This window comes from Episyrphus balteatus, chromosome 2 (assembly GCF_945859705.1).
Source record: "Episyrphus balteatus chromosome 2, idEpiBalt1.1, whole genome shotgun sequence".
Taxonomy (NCBI): domain Eukaryota; kingdom Metazoa; phylum Arthropoda; class Insecta; order Diptera; family Syrphidae; genus Episyrphus; species Episyrphus balteatus.
The window spans coordinates 73,454,711-73,475,672 of record NC_079135.1 but is presented as its reverse complement, the minus strand read 5'-3'; the positions used below and the strand labels follow the sequence as shown (position 1 = coordinate 73,475,672).

Sequence of the window (20,962 nt, the reverse complement as noted above, 5' to 3'; positions counted from 1 at the left end):
GTATATCCTGACCTACTGCAACAGAAATATAAGTTTTTAATTACTCATTGCAGGACATCAGGACAACGCAAGTTACCTACATTTTTTTTTTTTTTTAACTCTGCGTGCAACACGTATGTATACACTACACATACCTGGACAAAAAAAAGTAGTAGTATGACATAAAGTTCAACCTAGATTATTGGAGTTGATCAACATCAATTCTATTCAGTTGGTCAGTCACGAAATGTTGTTGTCTGCATTTGGTTAAAAGCATTGTATACTTTGTTATTTTTTTTAGTATCATAAATTTTCCCAATAAATGACACACTTAAGTATGTCGAAGTCTGCTGTATACATTAAAGAAGAATTTTTCAAAAGTTAGGGTTTAAAATTAAAGTTGTCTCTCAGTCCCCTACAAAAAAACAAACTATTTCCATTTTAAACGTTCTCAACAACTTCCCGGAAGTAGATCCTGTTTCTGACGAACTAAAAAAAAAAAAAAAAAAATTATTTACTCTTACAACACTCCAACATCTAGCTAGCTATAAGGAGGTACTCGTACACTAACAATGAGTATCTATTTTCTAGCTTTTTCGGAAAGATATTATAATTTTGCTTTCTATTCAATTGGAAACTGATTGCGACTTACAAAATAGCGAAACTTTTCAACGTTATTGTTTCTTTTTCTTCCTTTACCGTTATACATTTATTATGTACTTCATCATCTTCGTCCGCGCACACTAAAGAGAACAACCAAAGACATGGAGCAGGAACAGGAAGCTGTCGTCATTGTGAAACCACAAGAAAAATAGGACGAATAAAAAGACACAAAAAAAAAATATAGAGAAAAAGAAAAAAAAAGGAAGGAGAAGACGATGAAAATTGCAGAGGGAGAGGGTGTAAAAATTTAGAATTTTCCTCCAGAGACTGACTGACTGGTACACAGAAAATTGAAGGAAGAAAATTCGCTATCAAGCAAATTGTTTTTAAGTGAAAATAGACAAGAAGACTAAAGTAAATTATATTCAGAAAGAAGCAGTAGTGGGGGTGGCATGGGGGTAGATAGAGTAAAAAATGGAGTATGGTTTTTGAGGGTGTTGAGTTGACAAGGAAAGGACATTGCACTTTTTTCTTTGTCTGCTTCTTCCTCTATATTCGCGAATTTATATGTATGAAGTAGAGTAACAGTTTTCTGAAACTGCAATTCCATGAAATGCAGTTGAATATCTAGATACCTAGTTTTATATTTTAATTTTCTTCTTTTATTTTTAGTTTTGCTTTACTTTTCCTATAGTATATAAATTTTTGCCGTTTGGATTCTCCCAAAAGTATACAAGGACGACAACGACAACTACTACTACAACTACAACTATGACGACAACGACAACGACAATAGTGTGGTGTGCTACACTGTTGAGTTGAAGAGGGGTGGCATAGCAAATGATTGTGTTTGAAATCAGTTGGAGCATAATCATCATTTCGAATGCAGGTAATGTTCCGTTCAACTTGCATGGCTTATTCAGCAGGACCAGAAGGATAAAAGCAAAAGCAGAAACAGACTTGCTTGCTAACTGCTTGTTCTGAAGACAGTACACTGCATTTTGAGTGAATAAATGAATTAAAAATTCTTCGACGCCCGCCACCACACTGGCTGCTTGCTTGTGCTGCCGCCCGCCACTATGGGACCAAGGATATACAATGAAGATTTATTCGTGTGGTTTGTTTTTCGAATTTTGTGATAAGGGATGATAGGGAATTTGGGATTTGCGAGAGAAATCACAATGAAAAGAAAAAAAAAATTAAATCACGAAAAGTGAGGCTGAGGGGATCAACAAACGTGTACCTACTTCAAAAAACGTGTTTTGATTTCCTCCAATTAAAGTTGCATTTTTAATAATTTTTTTTTTATCTGATTTTTTTTTTCTACCACGATGGGAGTATAAATAATGTAAAACGTGATTTAAACATAAATTTTTCCGAAATGATAGTTTCCTAAGAAAGACAGATATAAAAACTGTTAGACAACTATTTGTTGCATACCTATCCAAAATTTTAGAAGAACTTAATTTCGAAATATTTCACTACAAAATGCATGAAAAATCTTAACATGGACATATTTTTTGATGAAATTTTGAGAGGTAACATTTTGGCATATTGGCGTATTTGTTTTTTGATTACTTTTTGGGTGTCAAACGTTTTTGGAAATAGAATTTAACAAAAAAAATACGTGATTTCAATGAACGTTTTTTAAAAGGAGAACTGTGCTCTTTTTTTTAACAGGAAAGTTTTTGTTGTGATTTTTGTAAGGTATTGCTGTAGAATTTGAAATCTCTTTCATATTTTTGATGAAAATTCAGCGAAAATGGTCGGTTACCGCGCATCCTGAATTGATAATTTTAAATTTTCAATTTTTACTTGCGATATAGGTACTATAGGGCAAGTTTAGGATTCGTACAAAAAAATCGAACTCGAGATAACAATTTTACATGAAATTACGACGATGGAGAATGCCAAAAAAGTGGTTCCGGCAATTCTGTCCGGCAATTCTGTCTGTCTGTCTGTATGTACCTCGAGCTACAGCCTAAACTATTCTAATGATTTTGTTCAAACTTGGTTTTGGGTGATTCCCTAGAGGACAAATTGAAATTTTTTTTTAGGACCAAAACTAACGGTATACCTGTCATTAGGGCTGTAAAAGTAACGACAAAATGAGTACCCGCATGTATACGTTACTTTTGATACTAGTACCCGCATCAATAATATCGTTACTCGTTACTTTCGTATGTTTCGCATTTTTCGCATATTTCGTATGTTTCGGGTGTTTCGCATGTTTCGTTACTTTCGTTACTTTCGCATGCTTCGTGTGTTTCGTACATTTCGTATATTTCATGTCTTTGATGCGTTTGGTATGTTTGGTATTTTAAGTATGTTTCGTACATTGGTATAAGGGTGTTAATTTTTTTTTTTTTTTTGAAAAAAACCAAAAACAATTTCTATAATCTAAGCTACATTTTAAGGTCATAAACATTAAAATTAGTTGCGGCATTCTGATGTAATAAGAGTTTAAAGGTAGCTATATTGAATTTTTTTCGTTTTTGTTTTTAATCAAACGTGGAAACTTTTTTGATTTTTTTCCAAATTTTTAGACAAAACTTGGGTAATTTTTTGTTTATATTCTTTCAGTAATCTTATCACAATTCTTTAGAGACCTTTATTTCAAAAGTGCAACGCGCAGATCTCGAAATATTAACACTTCAATACAACCATGTCGAACAATTTTTCATTTATTTTTTCTATTGAGAGTGATTTTCAAACCTCGTTTTCTCTGTTTTTTTTTGTGTTGAAAATTTTGCACCGAAAATAAACTAATTTTTTGAAAAACCAAAAAACTTTTGTACATTCTTAAGCTAAATATCAACTATTAACACAAAGGCCATAAACAGATTGGTTGCGTTGTGGTGATGAAGTGATGATACCGATATCGAACCGATACGAGATGCGATAAATGCTGTTCAATTCAGAATGTTCTACCGAAGGGAACCGCAAACGAATACGTAAAAAGCGTACTCAGTTTTAGGGAAAATTGCGGAACGCAAATTATCCTCATTCCCGAACACGCCCATGTTTCGTTTCCTCCCGGTCCAAACTTAAAAATTGTCATTGCAGCCAACCTAAAATAAAAAACCATTCAATCATTTCATTCAGTCAAATTCATTCCATATTCTCATTCAAAGTTGTCGTCACTCATGTCAGACACCACCTCACCACACACAAGCAAGAAAGTAGTACCTACTTGAAATCAAAAGAAAAAAAAACAAAAACTTAAAACCACGAATAAAACCAAAATTGTAATTATTTGTTTGAATCAAACTAAAGAATAAAATAAATTAAACAAATCAAACAAAGGAAAAGAAAAATTCTTTTTATTAATTACAAAAGGAGAAAACAGAATACAAGTACGGCTATGCCCCAACAGATGCAGTGTACCATTTTGTTTTTGTTTCACATTTCGTATACCTATCCAAATTGGTATTCTAATTGGAATGTATCTACACTACACTCAAACACACTTTCACATATCTCACTCCCACATGTCCATAAAAAACAGGTACGAAAGAGAAAGAAACTGAATTCTTATTTACCCCTTTTGATATACATACACAAAAACAAAACAACAAAATCGTAAAATACATAAATGATGATACCGAACCGATACGAGATGCGAAATAATGCGCACACGACAAATGCAGTGTACCATTTTGTTTTCGTTTCGCATTTCGTATATCCAATCCAAATTGGTATTGGAATTGGAGTATCGTCGTTACTCGTATGTTCCGTATTTTTCGTATGTTTCGCACGTTTCGCACGTTTCGTATGTTTCGCATGTTTCGTTACTTGTTCAGTACCAGTAACGAAACATACGAGTAACGAAATTATTTGGGCAGTAACGTTTCGTTACTCGTTACTGAAGTGAATACCCGCATTTAAGTAACGAATACATACGGTTTCCTACAGCTCTACCTGTCATATAACTAAAATAGAAAAGTTAATTTTTTCCAAAAACGGCTCTAACGATTTTGATTAAAATTATTGAATAAAGTTTTGCACATAAGAGCAAACTTTCGAAATATAAAAATTATTTTTTTTACCGTTATTAACGGTACCTGTCATAGAACGGTTTTTTTAATTTAAGAATACCCCGATTTCAACGAAAATTTTTATACAAAAGCGTTTAAGTAAAGGTAATATTAAAATTAAAATTTTCAAAAAACTCATTTTTGGATTTTTAAAAAATATTTCAAAATTTTTTTTTGAAAAATTAATTTTTTGAAAAATTTTGAAATTTCCTTTTTATGCGTAAATAAATTATTTCTTCAAAATGGCATACCAACCTTTTTTTTTGAAAAATGATAGAAAATTTGTATAGATAAAAAATAATTTTTAAAAAAACGGCCCTAACGATTTTCGAAATTTTTTTTCTAAAAATTCCTTTTTATACAAGAAGTAAACTGGCATACTTTGTTTTTTGTAAAAGATCATCTTAAACGGTATTTAATTACTTATAAAAACAGATTTTATTTTTTTTAATTTCTTGAAAATATAAAATTTTAAATTTTCTTAATTTTCTTGAATAAAAAGCTTTAACATTAGAGTAACTTTAAGCATAAGAGCAAGTACGTGCGACCAGAGTCGTGCATTTTATTTTATTTGTATATAGGTACTTAAAACCCATCACCGCGCCAAATTACAAGTTTCTACGACACAGCGGGAAGTTCTTCATAATTTTGATGATCTGTCAATGAGTCAGTGAATCAGTGAGTCAGTTACGGTTTTCGCGATTTTTGAAGCCCTATATCTCAGAAACTACTCATCGTAGGTAGTTGAAATTTTGTAGGTAAGGAGTTTGGTTTTGACCAACAAGAAATGAAGCGAGTTCGAAATTTCTGGCATCGTTGCATTGGTATGGAAGTTAGAGAGTGGTCTGAGTTATTTCCTATAAATAAGGGTGCAGTGCAAAAGTTGCTAAAGAACTTGGCTTCTTGACTTCTGTGCAAATAAAATCAGTTGAAGAAGAGATTTGACTGTGTCGGCTATTGAACTTTCTTCTAACTGGTGGCAAAGTACAATTTTTCAGGAAGTCTTTCATTGTTGTTTGTCTGCTGCGGATGATTTTGATATACCTACTACTTCCTGTGAAAAAAATATCCTACAGCAGTGCAAACAAAATAATACGATTGCTTCCCTTGTGATTAAAGGCTAAGAAAGGTGGGCATTAGATATCTATGAAAGCAAACAGAACTGCTAACACCACCACCGGTGACTTTATGGCCAGAGTATATCATAGGGACCATACCAGAACCCAAAAGTCTAAAACGAATGCACTTTTCCAATATATAAGAAAACTCCAACAACTCATGAAAATGATTGTAACAAAGTCCATTCGCAAGACTCTTAGCGACTCACACGGCCCTAGTGAGGTATCCATCGTAGCGGAAATTTTTTACCTGTCGGAAGCGCACCTCGAAGCAAAATTCGGATGAAGTCGGAGAATTTTCCGCTCCGACGGATACCTCGCTAGGGCCGACTGTTAAGTTTTGCAGCGTCTTGAGACTCATGAAATCAAATTTGCTGAACAAGCAAACAAGAACCTATCAACATTTCGATCTTTGAATTCTTTAAATGTGGTAGCCTCAGCCGCAGAGCTTAAGTAAAGTTTATAAACTCCCTTCCAGGAAGGAATATGCGGAAGACATAGCAAAAAGAGATTTCGAAACAACTGTCTTCACCGATGCGATGGCTCAAGGATGGATTTAAGCGTGTGTTTTTTTTTTTCTGAAAGCATGAATGTATCTAGTTCTTACCGGTTTTTGCGAAATTCGCTGAATTTCAACCGCTCATCTGGCTACTAAGCTAATGGATTAGTCATGCTAGAATCAGTAACTCCCTTCATTTACACGAAGAAAGAGTAGTTAAATATTTTTTTTGTATAGCTGAAGGGCAAAATTTACTAAGCCCTTTTATTTTCAGGAAGTTGTGGTTCAGCTACAATATAATCAGGAGTGCACAGGACATTTGCCGACAGGAGAGAATGCAGCTAAGCTTGGAATCCCACAAAAAATTTCTTGTTAAAGTTATGGGAGCCAGTGTAAAAATTATACGACAGCTTATTTTTTTTTCCTGTCTACCTTTCTGTTTTGCTCTTGCATAAATGAAAAACCGATTACATCGTAAAACTTTCTAACAAGACCTTGAATGAATTCTCAGATAATTATCTTGAATGTCAGAATGTTAACTGACTACGGTAACGATACCGTTACGAGATACGACAAATTGTATCACTTCGATTCGTATCTCATACATATATCGGATTTAGTACTGAAACTGGAATCGCGTTGTTACTTGTATGTTTCGTATGTCGTTTGTTCCGTTACTTAAGTACCCAGTAACGAAACATACGAGTAACGATATTGTTTAGAAAGTAAAGTTTCGTTACTCGTTACTGAAGTGAATATCCGCATTTAAGTAACGAATACATACGATTTGCTACAGCTCTACCTTGCATGTTCAACGGGAAGTTACATGCAATTTTGGGTAGTTTAAAAAATAGTAAGATTTTGAAGTCCTTGACGTTGGAAGAGGTTTTAGATTACGTTTCAATAACTATCTTGAGTTGGACCATGTAAAAAAGGTTATATAACTGTACCTTACAATACCGTGCCTTTAGGTTATTTCTTAGTTCACTAAACAAAATGATCATCAATTTATTTTTTTTTTTTTCTTTACAAAAACCAAACTTTTTTGTCAGTCCTTTTAATCCTTTATACTAGGACAGAGTGAAAATAATGATATGGCAGTTATATACTTTTTTATTGTGGTCAAAAGTCCCTGAATTGAGTCTTTTAACCAATTCAACCGCGGCCCCAAGTCCTTTTATATTGACTTTAACATCACATGCCAATCCGTATACAGACGATGGTGTTGGTGGTGGGTTAAAAAAAAAAATAGGAATCCTTTAAGTCTGCATAGTGCATAAAACCACGAATACTGACTGTGTATGAGTGGAGGCTACTCTTAGAGGAAAATAGGTATATTTATTATTTTATTTTCAATGCGCGGTTTGCTTGCCTGCAAAATCCATTAAAAAAAAAGCCTTACTCCATAAACAAGCGAGGGGAATGATATTTTTTTTTTCTTCAGATCCCACAAAAAAATAGTGAATTGCACAGGGTTACCAAAGGGAGAAAAAAATAAAATAGCTATAATCTTTTAAAGGGTTTATACAAACCTTTTCAACTTCGTATAAAAAAAAAACAGAGAAACTGTGAAAGGAATTTTTTTTCAGGAATTTTGTTTGAATCGATACCGATTAAAAAAAAAAGCCACAGAGATGACTTAAAGGTTTTCATAGCTAACCACAGTTAAAAAAAGTTTTTTTTTTTCTAATGGATAAAGGAAACAAAAGGCTGTCTCTGAAAAAAGTTCAAAAAATTCTTCATTTTTATACAGGCAACAAGTTTTTTGTCAAAATGTTAAACGTCAACCCTATCAACCAGCCGCATTGCTTTGTCAGTATATGAATCCTTTTATTATTTTTTTTTTCTAAAAATACTCGTATCGTATCTTAAAAATACTACTTCGGTGCATGGCGGTGCTCGTTTATATGTATATATTTTTTACTAGTTCAGGGACGACATGTTGGCGGTCGGTAGTGATGGTTGTGGAGTGGTGTTGTGATGTTGATAGTGTGCTCAAGCTTTTAATCTAAGCTCAAAGTTATTCACAGCCATGTCTCAACGACCCCAGAGTATACTGCCTTTATATGTTTTTTTTTTGTGTGGATATGTACTTATATGAAATACAGGTACATATATATAATAAACGTGGCAGGCAGCAGTTAAATTTAAAATAATTGCTAAAGTTTTTTGGAGTCAAAGTGTTAATAAAGAAACCACGCCAGTAGTTTTAACAATCATCCATAGAGAGGCACAACTTATGCATACATATGTGTATGTGATATGTTACTGAACTTGTACAGAATGGTTAAGAAAAAAGTATTTTTTTATTCATAAATGAACTCATATTTTTTTTTCTTTTGCCTAAAAAAAATGTTACGTAATAGAAACTCGAATTTAAATTTTTTTTAGTGGAACGAAATTTTGAAATTAAAGTTCTGAATTTTTAGGTCCCTTTTAACTTGAAAGCATTTTTTACAATAAATGTGCAGTATTTAATGATGATTTGTAGTGCCTATTTTCTTTGTCTACTTATTGCCTAATTAAAGATTCAAATTAGTTTTCCATTTTGTAGTTCATTGTACTCTTTTTTTTTTAATGCTAGTGTTTGGTTTTTTTTTATTCGTCGCTATATAACTTCGATTTTGAGGGACATTTCTGGACGGCGAATTTTCAAATTTGGTGTACTCTAAATTAAGTATTCAGTACACAAGAATTAAATAAAATAAATCGTACAAGCTATTCATATCTTTCCTTCACGTTGTTCTAAGTTCAAGACAGTTACTTTTATGTAGAATTCTTTAACCAAAACTCAACTGTGCATTTGGTAAAATTAGTGAACTTATTGTATTCAGCGAACATAATGTACTCATTGTAATCGATGTACATACTGGGCTAACTTACGGTTTACTTTGTTTAAGGGTACACTCTTTTTTTCTTGTTATAGTTCAAATGTTTTAAGCAATTTATAAGGAGTAAAACTGTGTACATGATGTACTATGAGAACTCATTGTACTCAAATTATTTTCGGAGTGCTTGGTGTACCTTCTTCATGAATACAGTGCACTCGGTAAGGTCGGTCGCTTGTTGAGTTTTTTTTTACCCTATGTTAACTATTTTCACAGTGTATTTTATGTGCTCAGTGAACTTGATGAACTATATTTAGTCGATTTAATTTGCTTATGAGTACACTATATCAACTGTTTCAGTACCAAATAGATGCTGTAGCTACATCAATATTGCCTATATTCGTCGTTAATATAAAATGCCATGGCCCGCCATATTGTCAATTGCCAAAAACAAAAAAACTAACAGTTCATGTTTCAGAAAAAAAATATTTATAGTTCGATACCAACATTTTGATTATTTGAAGTTTTGTCATTGTTTTTTTGTTGACAATTCTGTTGGTTATTTCGACAAAAAACAGAAAAATCACCATTATTTAATATTAAAGTGGGTAAAATTGCAATGCAAGATTGATCATGTTAAATACTAACGAAAATATCGATGTATTACACGATGATCCTGTCAAATCTACATGAGCTTTGTCAAAAATAATCTTACGATACGTGTTAAATTAACACGATCTTATTGAATCTACTAGACCATTTGGCTATTGGTCCTAGGTAAAGCATTAAAGTAACACTATACACTATTAAATTTATCAATACTCACACGTTATTGACATGGTAAACGTTAAGTTTACACGTCTCTTGTTAAATCAAAGTTGGGAGCGTGTTAAATTAACATGATTATTATGTTATTTATTCATTTATTCATACATATGTACACAGAAGGAGCCCCATAGACGTAAGAGTTATGATGAATTTAATGGTGGCTAGATTCAAGGTACACACCTAATTATTAAGCGAAAAAAAACTTCTAGCACTCAGATTTTTTGCACTTTTAAGTTTGGCATACCTAATAATCATTGATTTTTCCTAAAAACTGTGAATATAATATTTTAGAGAACTCTTCCCTATTTTTAGTCGTTAAAAACTAAAAACTAAGCAACGTCAAACTCAACCGTAACAATAAAGAAATTTGGTCAAATTTAAGTGCTGCATTTTTTTTTTAAATCTCAAAGGAAACAAACAAACTAAATCTCTAATTTCTTAAAAGAAGTTTGATCAACCTAATAAGGCAATAACACAACATTACTCACCCAACCACTCTCACAGAAAAAAAAAATAAAGTTGTTCCATTCAATAAAATTACTATTGATTATTCAAAGGGTACTTCTGTGTTATTATCTCACCCCTTTCTCTATTCTCCTTTATACAGATAGACTTTTACAGGTATATCTATCGAAAGAGAGAGAGGGAGGCATTTTCAATACAAAGTCCTTGTGAGCAAGTTGTTTCTATTCTTCAATATATACACATATTTACCGTCCACAAATTTCAGCACAAATATGGTATTTTGTTGATACACAACAACCAAACCTACTTCAGGTGGATTTAGAGGTGTCGTCGTCGTCGTCTCTTGGTGATCCACTCCTATAGCATCAGCAAAAGCACTACTATAGTCAGGACGAAGATAGGAAAAAAAAAAGCGACAGTATATTCGAATTGCACAGCAAAAAAAAAGAAAGAACGGTAACGAAACGTAACAAAATATAAACACAGAGAAGAAGAAAGTTATGTATTGTATACACTACTGACTGAAATCTTAGAAGAAAAAAAAAAAAAAAAATTGTATGAAGAACGGAAAAACGGAATACAATTTGCTATGCTTGAAATGTACCGTTGAACATTATCGTCGACTTTGAAAGATATTTGCATATTTATCCTTTATACGGCAAATGGTGTGCTTACGTTTTCTCTCACACCTTGAAATAGGTAGGTATGAAGATAGATAGGGTATAGAGAATGTTTGAAAAAAGAAAGAGAGCGTTTAAGCCTCCCAATATAGGACCTTCATTGGAATTTCAGCAAAGAATCTTGTATCGAAAGATCCAGGGACGGAATGAAAAAATGATTGAATGAAGATTTGAAACTAAAAAAGTTCAGAAATCCGCTAAAGAAATACCTCAAGTAGCACACTGGTGTATAAATTGGTGTAAATTCATTAATTTTGGTGTAAAATTGAGAAATTTGAATAAAATGGTGTATTTATCAAAAAAGATGGTATAAAAATTATACCATCATCTTTTCTGTGCAAAATTTCAACATTTCTTTTAAGATTCCGTGCAAAAAATACGCCAATATTCAATTGTTTTTATAGTACAGCATTATTGTTGCATAAAATTATTCGATTCTCAAATGAACCGAAACGGTATATTTTGTGCACTCTCTTTGGTGTAGGAAGTAAACCCTGTGGACATAAAATTCACCAGACTGCATAAGTGGGAGACGTCATATTTTTCCATGGCCGCCATTTAAATAATGAAGACAGTGATTAATTATTTTACTATAATAGTACTATATCGGCCTAATTATCCCGCATTCTTACTTTTTTTCGATTCGTTTATATTACAATAAGAGAACGCTTCTAAAAAAAATGTAAAAACAACAAAAAAATTATTGTTTTTGAAAAACTGATTTTTAAAATCGAAAAAAAAAAATCATTAATTCATTGAAATTTTTGAGGCGCTCGATTTTTAGACGGGGTAGTATCTAAAATCAGTAGATGGAATTAGTTTCGTTCTAAAATTAGGCACTCAAATTCATATTTAATCATTAGTTAATTGTATTGTGATAGAGAATAATTTATTTTCATTTATTTCATAAGAAATCATTTTAATTCATCAAACTATTTAAGGTCAAAAAAATAAACTTTGGTTCAAATTATAAATCAGAATAATTTAAATACATTAAAATTTATTCCATAGATTTATTGTGTATTTTTCAATTTCAAAGGAATAATTTTTCACCAAAAACCAGTTCATTTTTTATACCACTAGCTCTATTTATATACCAAAATCGGTTTAATTTTTTAACCAGCGGAGTTTATTATATACGAGAAAATGGTATATTTTTTATACCTATTTAAAATGCATATCACGAAAGTGCAAAAAATACTCCAAATATTTTGGTGTATTTTAGACTTTTGTGCTACTTGAGACCAGTTAATTGGGGAATACGAAGAATTTTGACCACCACTTAGGTAACCAAGTCGAAACTATTGAGTAACAACACAACGATTTTTGGAAAAGCATATTTCTTCTATTTTCTTAAATGGTATTGAACTTTCAAGAAATGATTTCTTACCAAATTAAAAGAAGAATAGGAATAAGTTCAAGAGTTCGCCAAGTATTCACAAATACAATTAATAGAAGTTCGTCATATGTAACAATATGTTTTATAACGCCAAAAAAGCCATAAACAATGACAAAACTTAGATTTTCTCCCAAGCGGAGCCCTTTAATAACACACAGTTGAGCCCATAGGCAGTTATCTTATATGTTTTTAAGGAATTCCTTCACTGCAGGCGCAGCAGAACTTGGTGTCTATTGATTTTTCGTTAAGTTTGTGTTTCTTTTTTTTCTATTTTTATTTTTTATTATAGGTAAAGACGTTTTTTTTTTTCTTACTTCATTCTTGCTTAAGCTTGTATTGAAACCAATTTCCATTTTTAGTGTATCCCTCTTAAATTTTATTGCTCGTATTGTTGTTGTTATTTGTAAGCGGCGCATGAAAGGGACTCTTTAGTTCGTTTTCTTTAAGGATTTCAGTTTGTTTTTTTTTTTTTTATTTATTTATTTGTTAGGAGTTGAAATTCTCTCTATAGTCTATCATCATAATAATACACATACAACACAAGGTGAGCTTTATGATTGGAAATGAATGTTGTTTCGAGTTCCATTGCTATTGATTGACACCCTCGAAATATCCCAGTACCTAAAAGATATAATAAAATTTCAACATCCCCTCGAAAAAAAAAAACAAAAAAAAAAAAGAAAACGTGCAACACGCAACGAAATCCGGAAGCGTTTACTAAATGGAAAGATTTTTTGTATATTCAAATAGGAAACATTTTTCTATACCCTCAAAGAAATCTGCATATAAAATTTGTTTTGTTCTTCCTTTTTTATTGTGAATGATTTACTGTTTTAGAAACAATCGAATAATGATTAGTGTCTTTGATGATGAAAAGGATGTGAATTATTTTTTTATTAAAAGTGGATGTAGGGTTAAGGTTAAAAATTCAAAAATGTTAAGTTAGGTGGTTGCTGACACTCATTCAATTCTTTATTATTTTAAGCGCGGTTTTAAATAATTTTTAAAATTAAGCTTAATCACCAATACCTATCTTAACTTTTTTTCAAAACGAACCGAAGTAATTTAGCTAAACAAAAATCAGGTGGAAGTGCAAAACCAATATTTTTTGTCTGTGACGTTTCAATTTGACTCATATGAGTGAAATTTCTTTAAGATTCAATGTTATTGAAAAAATTTTGGTATGGAATTTCAAAAAAATACCGTGAAACTGGGACAAATCTGCAGAAAAAAAGGTTATAGAAAGCCAAAAAAGACATCCCTAATGGATGATTTTTGTGTTTTAATCAATTTTTGTAATCATTTTTAAGTGGAGTTAGCAGGTGAGAGTCACTTACACGATTTCATAGTTCAATTTAAAATAAAATGCACGACTGGGGTCGCACGTACTTGCTCTTGCAGCTCAAAGCACTTTTATGTTAGTCTACTTGTAGATTTTAAAAGCTGGATCTAAATTAAAAAAAAAAAATTGATATTGGGAAAGAGCCGCCATTTAGGGCAAAATTATGTTAAATGAAAAAAATTTTTTTTTGTTATTTGACTTTTTTGAGAATAAATAAAAATGCAGTTTTATTGCCACTGCTTTAAATATTACGTATACAAAGTTTAATCATAATCGTTAGAGCCGTTTTCGAGAAATTCGTAATATCGTATTTTTTTGTATGGGAGGTATACGTTCTAAACGAGATATAAAAAAACAAAAAAAAACCAACTTTCAGAATTCCATAAAAATCATCTGTACCAAATTCGAAGAAAATCCATCCACCCGTTTAGGCTGTGGAAATGTGTACAGATGGACGCACAACCGCACAGACGCACAGACGCACAGACGTACAGACGCACGGACGGAATTGCGAGACCCACTTTTTCGGAATTCTCCATCATCGTAATGTTGGTTTTGATTAAAACCTCAATTTTTTTTTCGACACGAAACCAATACTTGGCCTATAGAGCAAGTAAAAAAAACAGTGCCCAGAAGCAAAATTTGATCGCTTAAGATATTGTAGTTCAATCTAATTCTATAATAATCTCAAATTGGCAAATATCGTTTCTTTGGCCAGCATCGATGCAATTTCGTCAACAAAAACACAATTATCAAATAAAATTTCCATCCAATTATGTGGTAAAACATTATGGTTATAGAAATGACAAGTAGGAGTACCTATAATTTAACTTTACAGATCATTAAATTTCATTAAATTAGTACCTTATTCAAATGATTTAAGTTATAGTACTTATACAGTAAAATACTCTGATTTGACGATGAAGATTTTTTTCCTTAGGATTCATTTAAGGGTGGAACATTATTACTATTATGGAATTTTTAACCCAGGTTTCTAATAGTTTTAGACAATACTATTTTATATTTTCATTTTTTAATTTACAGAAATCAACTTGGCTTTCGAATCAAGTTGATTTCTATTTTTGTATTAATTTTAGAACTGGGCCTATAATTTCATTTTTGAACAACCATTTTAGTTTTTCTAAATGAGGAAGCTATATATCAAAAATATAGTAGGCACTTAATTCTACAATACCATAAAATACATCTTAAAACTTTTTAATTTTCTGCTCTGAATCTGATTGTTTTTGAAAAAAAAAAAAAAAATTAAAATAAAATAAAAGATAATCAATACAGAAAAATATTTTAAATATTTTGAATGCTCAATGTTCATATTTTATAAATTTTAAAATGCTCATAGTAAGACTAATATTATTTTAAAAGTTCATTAATTATGAATTCTCTATTTCTATTAATTTTATAAAAAATCTTGTTTTTATTTAAATAATTTATTTTTTTTAAATATTAGTTTTGATTAAATATTCATACCACATTTTTAAATTGAAAACTCCCTAAACTTTGCGTACTTAAATCATAAAATAAAAAAAAAATTAAAATATTTAAAAATAAAAAAATTAAAAAAAAAATATAAATTTTTTTTTTATATATAATTTTTGTGTAAAATTATGATTTGTGTGTATATTTTATGTGGACTGAACAGATAAAACAAATGATATAGACGCAGACAATTGGGACATTTGGACAAAGTGTTAGGGTTTCAACATATAAGGATTAGTTTCATGTTATATATATTATTTTTTTTTTATTTTTTTTTTCTGCTTTCTTTTATTTTTTTTTTTCATCATAATATCTCTTCTTTGGTCATTTTTTTATAAAATAACTTTTGAACGAAAAATAAAAAAAAATATAAACAATTACCATAGCTCTACTTATCTTAAATACAAAAATATGTAAATTAAATTAAAAAATACAACTCAAAAACCATGTTCTTTTTTATTAAATTATGATTTTCTCTAATTTTCAATTTTTTGTTTAAAAAGCAAAAATAGAAAATTTTATTTAAAACTGCACCTAAAGTTTTGATATTCTATAGTCTTTTTTGAAAATATGTGAATAATGTCGGTATAGTTATGTTTTACAGCAAAAATAAAAAACTAAAAACGATGATAACAAAATTATAATATGATTTAAAAAAAAAAAAAAACATAAATATATTTATTGTATTTTGTGTTATGTATTAAATTAATTTTTTATTAAAAAGAAAGAAAATATTATGTGAACTTTTTTGTTGTTGTGATTGAATATCTCCCTTCTGATTTAGTTTTTATTTTTTTTTTTTTATTTTAAATCGTAAAAGAAAAAAAATATATTCAAACAAAAAACTGAACAATTAAAAACAATTTAAGTAATTTTCTTGTGTTAGTTAAACATAATTTATTTTTTAATACAAAAAAATAAAAATTCTGCAAAAACTATATTTTTTCTACTGATTAAATAAAATTTAAAAAAATAACACACACATTTATTTGGCACTAACACAAAACACGTTAAAATAATAAATTTGTTTGCAAAATGTATTATACCACAAAAGGGGGTTTGAGAAAAATAAAGTTTAAAAAAAAAATTATTTTACAGGTGAAAGTTTAGAAACAAAAATAATTTATTTCTTGGAAAATATTTGATGATGAGGAACTCAAAGAAAATTGTGATTTAATTTTTCTGTACATTTGGATGCGAAAAAAGGAAATCAAAAAAAATTTAAAATAAGTTGGTGGAAATCGTGCGTAATTTTTTTTTTTTTTTTGAAATTCGTTTACCGGCAGTTTATAAAAAACTTAAACACAAAAAGTGTATCTGTTTGTATTGTTTTTTTTTTTTATAATTTTTTTTTTATCATAATTTGTGTTCGATTGATTTGTTTTTCTGTAACAGTCATTCAGACTTACCACGGTGTAAAGGAACTCCAGAATAGACTATTTGGTGATTATTTTGATTTTTTATTTAAGTTTTTTTGTTTTTTTTTTTTTGGCATGATATTTTTTGTTAGTATTTCGAATATTTTTATTTTATTGTTAATTCAGTTGATTTTGTCACATAACATGAAGTTTCGAGCCACAGCAACAGGGACACAAAAGACAGGACAAAAATTAAAAGGAAAAAAGTTAAGTAAACAACACAAAAATTTTGCATTTTTTTTTTTTTTATTTTGTTATTATATAGAAATTGATTTTTTTTTTTTTGCAAAACCTAAGCTTTGTCAGTTTTAGTTTAACAGGAAAAGAAAAAGATCATTTTATAAAAAAAAAATGAAATAAAACAAAAATCAAATTTAAATAACCTAAGCTTTTTTTTTTTGCTGATATACAGCAAAATTGATATTTTTTTGAAATTGTTTTAAAATTTACGTCACTTTAAGTGATTATTTGTTATATTTTTTTGGAATGCATTTCCGACATGAAATTAAATTTTGGTAACATCAGTCATTTCAAGTAAATTTTTTTAAAATAAAAAAAAAAAAAAATAATAACAAAATTCAACTAAACATAAATTAATATAAAAACAAAAAAAGACACACATTTAAGACAAATACAAAACACTCACACGCTGCACTCTTGCTTATATAAGTATGTTAGTATGTATATCAAATGAAAGTTTAATCTCTATTTAGAGTATTAAAGACAGACAAACAAGAAGTGAACTTCAAGTTTTTAAAATATATATAAGTAAACTGCAATATTGTGATGGTACGATAGTTGTTTCAAGTCCTTGTAAAGCATATATAGTACATTAAAGTTGTTAAGTTTTTTTTTTCTTCACTCTGCATACGAATATCAGAGTTTTTTTTTTTTTTTGGACATTAAAATTGTTGAAAAGAAAATAATTACAACAACAAAAAAGGACACACGAAGTCTTGTTGATGTTCATCGGCCCATTTTGAGGGGAAAAGTTTTAAATATCAAAAATTAAATTAAAAAAAAAAAATATCTCTAAATTGAAAGATAAAAACAAAAGTGTTTATAAATTCATCGAACTAAAACTAAAATGAAAGGATCACACAAACAAAATAAATATTAAACGAACAAAATTATCGCAAGCAAATAAGGTATAAAGGACTCATTTTAGACTAAAGATAGTAACTATCTCCGAAATAAAATAACACGCAAAAAGGTTGACTAAACGATTTGCATTTTTTTTTTTTTTTGTAATTTCAAACATAACCAAAATTTTAAAATTAATCCTTAAAATTAATTATATAAATAAAATTTAACCAAAATTAAATTAAAATAAATTCATTTAAGCCTGTTTTTTGTATATATAAAGATTTTTTTCGTAGATTTTTTTTGTATTTGTTACGTTTTAGTATTTTTTTTTATATGCGCATGAAGAGGGGTTAGACGAACACAAGGAGGTTAAACATTAGACAACACACATACTCAATGAAGTGCTATCATTCTGTATTTGATTTAATATATATATATATTTTTTAAATATTAAGATCCTCATTGTTTGAACCTATTTTTAAACACAAAATTAAACAAATAAATAATAGAAGAAACATACATAAAATAAAACAAATATATAAAAATAAGTTGAAAATGTCAAAATGGCTTTCCTAATGCAAAGGCAAGAAAAGAAAAAGCTCAAATAACAAGAAATAATTTTTTTTGTTTATTTTTTTTTTTATCTTAATTCAATTTGAACAGAAAAGCAAAGAAATAAATATGAAATAAAAACCAACATAAAAAAAACAAAAATATATTTCAAACAATTAAGTTCTTTTTTTTTTTATTGTGTAAATAGGTTCAACTTTGTGTTTTTGTTTTCTTTTTTTTATTTTTATTTTAATACAAACAATATTATTAGTTTGACTTTTTTTTATGAAATAAAATGATAGACGACATTGAGGGGAACGGGGCAGGATTGAAAGGATGTGATTGAGGGTTTGATATTAAATGTGTTTTTTTTTTTTTTTTTTTTTTTGAAAAAAAGTAATATTACTTTCACTTTTATAAGAAAAAACAAATATAATCAAAAACTTAAAATTAAATTTGAGCTTTTTCTCTTCATTGCACCATTTAAAATATTTCTATATTTTTTTTTTTTTTTTTGTAATAAAATTAAATATTTTGATTACACTAAGGTGCACTTTTCATAATAAAGGTAAAGTTAATTATGAAAAAAATATATAGTTTCTTTTTTTTTTAAATTAACTTTAAAATGTTAAGATATGAATATTTTTTTTTTTTTGTTTTTTTTTTATATGATATTTTTCCATTAAATGTACTATTAATCAATTTCGAATAAAAATTTATGTTGATATTGTAATATAAGAAAAAATGAAAACTGATTGACTTACTTTTCGCTGTATTCATCCATGTGGGCATATGATTGAACTGAGTTTTCTTCAATTAGAAATTTAACTCGTTGATAGAATGAAGCTGTTACTGATGGTGGCTGTTTGCGGAGAAGTACTTCAACTGGATCATTTGATGATAGACACATTATGTGTTCGGAACATGCTGGATGGGAACAGCATTCACTGTCGGAACAATCAGTCATGCCATCTAAAGAAAAAAAAAAACGAAAATGAAAAGATTAAATAAGCCATTTTCAAATAGAAACACAATTTCTTGTGAATGACTTTAGTACCTATAAAAGTATTTTGTTCAAAAAAATTGCATTTGGGAACCTTTTTTGTGATAAAAAATTAATAACAAAAAATTTGAATTTGTAAAAATTTGATTTTTTTTCAGAGTGAAATGTATGAATTACTGACAAAAAAAAATATTACGTTTTCTTTGAGTCAGGTTAATACCTCTTTATTCGCCATAATTTTGCACGCTTACTTGCTAATGTACATGTACATTCATATTTGACAAAAGTCGACGTCCGGCGTCTTGATTTTTGATAAACCAGACTTAATTTTTACTACTAACCTATTTCTACCTAAAAAAAAATTTTGTTGTAGAAAATCAAACCGAATCTTAATCCCACCCGATATGCTCTAATAAATAACCAAATTCATAGCGATATCAACTGTTAGTGAAAATTGTTGCATATCCGAAGGCGAAAAGAATATTGATGGTTTAACAGGATTTTGAATGAAAATGAATCAAGTTAATAATGCGTATCACTGGGGTGTAATAGTAGGTAAACGAATCTTCGACTGTAATTGTGACGTTTACAATCAAAACGGGTCTAAAGGCACTTTTTTCAATATATTGAGTGTGATATACCAAAATTTGCGCGTCAAAGAGAGCTATGAGATGGTGAGAGAGACAATTTAGAAGTTATTATTGTTTATATTTTAAGTTTGGCTTTAAAACGAGCCTAAACACTAATAAAAGGCATTTTAAATTCAAGCCAACTAAACGGGTTATAATCACAAGAACTTGTGGCGTTATAAGAACGAGAGTTGATATGAGCTACAAATCTAACGTTGGAGATGTCAAGGTCAATTATGCACCCGGGTAAAAGAGTTGATATGATTGATTTAAGACCATTGCCTACCTTAGCATCTGCTTAAAAATTAACGACACAATTACAGAAAAAGTATCAATAATTAACTTCTGGTCGCTAACTGGAGCTGATTCTTACAAAAATAATAATATAAGAGTAGGTATTCACCGCCCGACAAAAATTTAAAAAAAATACCTAATGAAAAAAAGTTCAAAACGCAGTTTAAAAAAAAAAACTAGAGATTGAATAAAAAAAAGTGCAAGTTCATTGAGAAACAGTGAACTTGCAAAGGAATAGCATGTATGCCAATAAATAATATCAAACTGAAATATTAAATGAAAGAAAAACATTTAAGCGAAGTAAACAAAATATGATGTGAACAAGCACTTGACCACCCTGGACCACCCAAAAAAAAAAAATAAAAACAAAAAAAAAATCATGCTAAATCAACAAGTTCCAGTTCCAAGGGTTATTTGACCATTCTTCCAATTACATATGAGCTACAAAAATACACTCTTATATATTTCAACTCTTAACCTTTCTGACCGATATTGTTTCGTAAAAATAAAAATAAAAAAAAAAAAAAAAAACAACAACAAAATATTTTCCCAATCAATAACAATAATAATTGTGGTTATTCGTTCGAAGATCCTGAACATAAAAGTGACCACGACATTTATGTGTGTATTGTGATTGTGAGCACGTTGCGGTCGAATGATTAAAAACCATGAATACCAAATCGTGCTTGTTTTTAGTTAAGTCAT

General features: G+C 29.4%; 1 protein-coding gene across 2 annotated transcripts in view; it reads right to left on the bottom strand.

The window, feature by feature from the left end:
• Positions 1–20,962, bottom strand: part of LOC129910308 (teneurin-a) — a 301,855-nt gene that overhangs the window by 90,836 nt on the left and 190,057 nt on the right. Inside the window, exons 10-11 of one of the 2 annotated variants that reach the window (XM_055987641.1) lie at positions 19,096–19,303; positions 16,685–16,711 (exon numbers count right to left, since the gene is read on the bottom strand). In XM_055987641.1, coding sequence (XP_055843616.1) covers positions 16,685–16,711; positions 19,096–19,303 — 235 coding nt within the window. The remainder of the gene's footprint in view (positions 1–16,684; positions 16,712–19,095; positions 19,304–20,962) is intronic. The other variant, XM_055987642.1, reaches the window with a different exon arrangement.